The following is a 5,317-nucleotide window of genomic DNA, read 5'->3' as shown; positions in this document are numbered from 1 at the left end:
TATTAGTGCTGTCAAACGATTAATCGCATCCAAAATAAAAGTTTTTGTTTACATAAAATGTGTATATACACTAGAAATACAATTTATATCATATAAAATATAAGAATATGAATATATAAATGTATAATCGTGTAAATATGTTCAAAATATATGCTGTATGTGTGTGTATTTATATATATATATATATATATATAATAAATATACACAGTACACATACATATATAATGTAAACAAAAACTTTTATTTTGGGTGCGATTAATCGTTTGACAGCACTAATATATATATATATGTGTGTGTGTATTTTTTATTATATATACACATAGAGAGAGACAGAGATAGAGATAGATAGATAGATACATACATACATACACACAGTACTTGTCAAAAGTTTTGAAACATTGATTTTTAAATGAATTAATTTACATTTTAAATGTTTTGCCAGGTGCTGTGCACTCTATGGTAATGATTTAGATTATTCAAATATTGCATGCTTTTAAAATAGCTGTTTTTCATGTTATGTTAATATTATGTTATGTAATAGCTGTCTGACTAAGATCTAATAATTCTCTCCTCAAATAACTTTGCCTTTTAATTACTTAAAAACAAAAAAATAATAGGACACCGTTTTGTTCTGTTTTTGTAGCCTGTTATAAATGGGTCTGCTTGTGGGTTACAGAATTATTGTGCATTTCCTGGCATTAATCTCTTCTTTTTTTGTACATAAAGTTCTTATGATTGTGACTTTTTGTGGTTGTTTCTGGTGTTACAGTGTCATAGTGGTGGATGGTGCTGTAAAAACAGCCATCAAAGAAGACAGCACTTCAGCTCGGTCTCCACTCGGCAATGGCAGCACTTTTTCGCCAGCGCAGCCCAAGGCCAGCTCTTCCTCAGCCAACTCTGTAAATGGCAATCGAGACACTCCCCCACCTGTCCTAGTGGAACCACCCCCTCACCGTCCTCATTCCCCACTGGGACCCCCAGGACCTTTGGTCCCTTCTGACACCCCACTCACTGTAGGCTCCTACCCCAGCGCCAAGAGCTTTTTGGGTATGCGTGCAAGAGAGCTGTTCCGCAACAAAAGCGAGAGCCAGTGCGATGAGGACGAAGCCCTGCCTCCGCGTCTCACTGGCCTATCACAGGGCCTGAAAACTGAGCTGTGTGTGGAGCCGACAGCGAAGAGTACATCCAGCTCCACCGCTGCGCAGAGCTTCATGCTCATCACATCTGCTAAAGAAATCCAACCGGATGCTCAGAGAGCCAAAAACCGAGACACGTTCGGCTCAAGATGCCCAGAGAGGCCTAGGCAGCAACCGTTAAGGATCATGGACTATAACGAAAGTCATCAGGAGCACAGCTAAAGTTATGGGAAAAGATGGTGAAAGAGAGGGAGGTAGAGGATGGAGAGATGTGCGAATTTAGATTATAAGAACATAAGGCAAGACTCTTTCGATTATCAGTGTTATCTGTCCCATTTCCACAAGCCGACAACAGGATTTGGCGGTAATAAAGCAGTAAAACCCAAGATGGGACAAGTGGAAGGAATGGACTAAAACGACATGTATAGAAGTGGTCACAAAATGTCTTTTAGTAACCCCACTGCGTTGTTCACCAGAAATGTCACCACTACATCTTTTATTTGTTATATTTTTGCTAATTTATCCACTCCCTTTAACCAAGTAACTGTTGCAGCACGTGGAAGCTTTGCATTTAGGCTGTTAGAAGAAATATAAATTGATTCATTTGTAGTAATGGTACAATGCTTACACCCTCACAGCTCACCCGCACAGAGCTGAAGTGTGTGCTTGGATGCCAGGAGGCGGATGGTCGGTTGGATGGTTGGCTTGTGCCAAGCAGGAGTCAGTGTTTCTTTAAAGCCTTCAGGTTTTACCTTTCAAACATGTCAAGTGCATTTTCATGTGCGCAAATCATGTTTTTCTTTACTACGTTTCTGTGTGTGTGTGTTGAAAGAGATGGCCTGTATCCCAGACTTGATTCTGGGTTAAACTGCACTGTAAGTTGTTACTGATTACGGAAAAAATCCATTACAGCCTTGGACTAGACTAAATCTGGATCCGAGAAGTGATACAGCCACAATAAGAGGTAGGTTCGACATGTTTTTTATATATTTTTTAATTATTTATTTTTTTGTCCTCTTCTTTTTAGCTTTACAAGTATTACTAGTGCTTTTAAAAGTTATAAAGCAACGTAAACGAACAACGGCCATAGATTCGTGATTATTATCCACGACTAGTCAAACCTGTGAATCCTATCCTTCTGTAATCTCTCTAAAACATCACAAGTAAAATCTAGATGATCTAATGACCATTTTGAAGCTTTATCCTAATAATAAATAAGTCAGACATCAGTCAAGTAATTGCTTTGACGATACTAACCTTCAGTCTCAAGCTCAGTCATCATATTCGCTCAAAACTCAGTAGGAAACTGATAATAGTATGGATGATGTATTTTACCCTCTCACTTCAGCGCACTGCAGATGTTCAAGGATATTATTACTAAGTTTGCTTTCTGGGTGCCAAATACTCAATAAGACATTGACAGTATTCTGTAGAGCTTAAATGTACTGGTTTTTGTTCTATTATACTACCACATATCAGTTTGAGGAGGTAAGTATAAGACTCAAGGTCTGTAATTTGAGATTTTGTCGAGCTAAAAGTATATGGACTATAGCGATGAGAGCTGTACGATGCCAAGTAGACAGTGTAAAATATCTCAGAATTTCCACAAAATGGCCATGTTGATAGTCGGACGTCATTTAGGAATTGCGGATGTGGTGGTCATACTCAAATTGTTCCCAAATCCTGTTGTCCCCTTGAAGTCTCTGCTGTTCCTTCTGCCTTGCTATCTAGAGCATGTACAACAATCCTCTTTTAATGCCAACAACAGAAACTTCGAATGAACAAGATACAAGGTACAATCAGCGTGGAAAGAAAGAACCGTTTAAATTTGAGCTCCTTTGCTGGAGATGAAAGTTCTGGGGTTTGTTGGGGGAGAGAAGGCAGGGCAGGTTGGAAAAGGTTCTTAAAGCAGTTGCTTGTGTTAACTGTGAATGACAAAAATAAAATCATCTTCAATGTTTTGCACTACAGATTGGGGGTTGTCTTTGATTATTTTCCTCCTCTATTAATTTCGCTTTGATGTATGGAATGGAAATGAAACACAATTTGAGGCCTACAAGCTACGCTGGCAAGAAACATAACTTCCTTGAATGTTGGCCGTAATTATTTGAAGCTGATTTAAATGGGTAATACTTGTTGACAAACAATAGATAAAAATCTTTTGTCACTTATTTATTTTTTCAAATGTCTCCTTTCGTGTTCCACAGATGAAAAACATAGGTTGTAAATGACATGAAGGAGAGTGAATTATTAAGTTCTCTTTAACATTCTCTCTCCCTCCTGAAGACATTTGAATTATTATTATTGAAAAAAAGGCAAAATTACCAATAATTTTTTGTCTACAAACATTTACACGACCACTAGAGGGCACTGTTGTTCTTGATTATCAACCATCAATCAACAGGTGCAGTCGAATCGTTATTGACTCTTCTGTCCTGAGCGTTATGGCTCAAATCATATCTACAGATTAGCACGGGTGTTCATTTGAGGTTAAACGATAGATTGCATTCAAGGTTTTGCACTTTCCGTACAGTTCTGTAAGATTCAGTATATGTCCTATTCGAGGGGGTAAAAAACTACGCTAGCTTGCTGGTTTTAGCTGGTCTCCCCATTTGGTCAGTTGGTTTTTAAAGTGCTTTGAGTACATTACAGCAGGCAAGTCTGGAACTGATGACACTACTAATCGATCTTTGCCATTTTAGATTAGCAAATATGTTTTTTCTCGCCAGATTTTTATTTTAATTATTTATCTACAAAATAAGTAATTTTCATATACTAAGCTCGATGTCAAAATATTATATATTAGTGAAGTCTGTGAACCGAATGGAGTTCAAACAGCTTATATTTTATGTAGATAGTGACCTAAACATATGGCACGTATGGTGCAATTATTCCGTCCCTGCGCGTTTTGTTGAAATGCAGTGGCAGAGCGAAACACGACAAGAGCTGCTACAGCTGAGAAAGTAAGATTAGTTTATCAAACGTGTGCATATGTAGGACTATTTCATGACTGAGTCAAAAAAGGAAAAAAATGTTTAATTTAGCAGTACTCTGAGGGGTCAGGGAAACTGATGCAGAATAATTGGACGCAGAGGGAATCCATACCAATTTGTGATTTCAGAATCTACTTGAGAAATTAGATGTCAGTGCAAATATGAAATTGCTCCTCAATGTTTTCAAAGATTGTATGAAATTTTAAGTATAAATCTTAAGTATTCACAGCAAAGGGATTTCTGTCTTCTCTCTTTGCCAACTTGAAATGCAACCCAGTGAAATTGTCAGGACACAGGCAGCCATGCAGTCATGATTGGGCTATAAAGAGTCTTATTTTTATTTCATTATTTCTCTGTTTTCTCTTGAAAGTGCTGTAGATTCCTGGTATCAAGGGCTCATCTTTATTTTTTCATGCATTTGAAAATTATAATTAAAGGATAACTGTATCCAACTGTGAAAATGTGTGAAATACTTTCAGCATTGTAGTATATCTGGGTCTTGTGTGTAATTAGAAGCCCAGTTAAGGCAAAACTAATTACAATTAACAAGATTAGTTATTATTTTTGCAGAATGGCAACGTGTTTTCCCCTTATATTTCCAAGAACTGAAGTGTCTCAGTGTGATTTAAAAAAAAAACATATTAATATTTTATTTTAATGCTGTAGCATGTTCATTTTCCGGCATCCTAAAATCCCGGTTATATTTAAACGTTTGTGTTTATTCCATATGGACACTTGCTGAAGCAGAAACGCTAAACAAGAACATTTTGGTAAGCATATTTCATACAGACACCCCTAAAAACGACTTAATTTGTCCTCATTAATAGCTTAAAAGTCCATGAATAAATAATCGTTAAAGAGGATATGTTTTGCTTTATGTTTAGCTAAACGCAAAGTGCACAGAAATTGAATGAATATGAACGTTTATCTGTGAGCCCACCCCTGCAATCACATTTAGACAGCTCTCTCATACACACACACACACACACACACACACCTCTACATCCGGTTTCACAGGAGGGGGGAAAAAGCTTGAGTAGTTGGACCTTTGAGATGAGAGTAAATTCAATTAACCGAGGGTGGTTTGTGTTTTCCTCACTTCTGAATCTGTTATCCAAGTAGACTCAAAACTTAAAAAGGAGAGAAGAAAGGAACAGAGAGCAAAAGAGGAATGAGAGGGAGAGAACA

The 5,317-nt window shown here is 37.3% G+C and overlaps 1 protein-coding gene across 2 annotated transcripts in view; it reads left to right on the top strand.

Moving 5' to 3' along the window:
• LOC107556942 (hamartin-like) overlaps window positions 1–2,140 on the top strand; it is a 16,808-nt gene extending 14,668 nt beyond the window's left edge. For both annotated transcript variants that reach the window (XM_016240209.1, XM_016240210.1), the window contains one exon: window positions 770–2,140. In XM_016240209.1, the coding sequence (XP_016095695.1) occupies window positions 770–1,358 (589 nt within the window). In that variant the 3' untranslated portion in view covers window positions 1,359–2,140. The remainder of the gene's footprint in view (window positions 1–769) is intronic.
• The last annotated feature ends 3,177 nt before the right edge of the window (window positions 2,141–5,317 follow it).

Source organism: Sinocyclocheilus grahami, unplaced genomic scaffold, assembly GCF_001515645.1.
Source record: "Sinocyclocheilus grahami isolate Dianchi unplaced genomic scaffold, SAMN03320097.WGS_v1.1 scaffold584.1, whole genome shotgun sequence".
Lineage (NCBI taxonomy): Eukaryota > Metazoa > Chordata > Actinopteri > Cypriniformes > Cyprinidae > Sinocyclocheilus > Sinocyclocheilus grahami.
The sequence above is the reverse complement of the archived record's forward strand: the minus strand, read 5'-3'. Positions and strand labels throughout refer to the sequence as shown.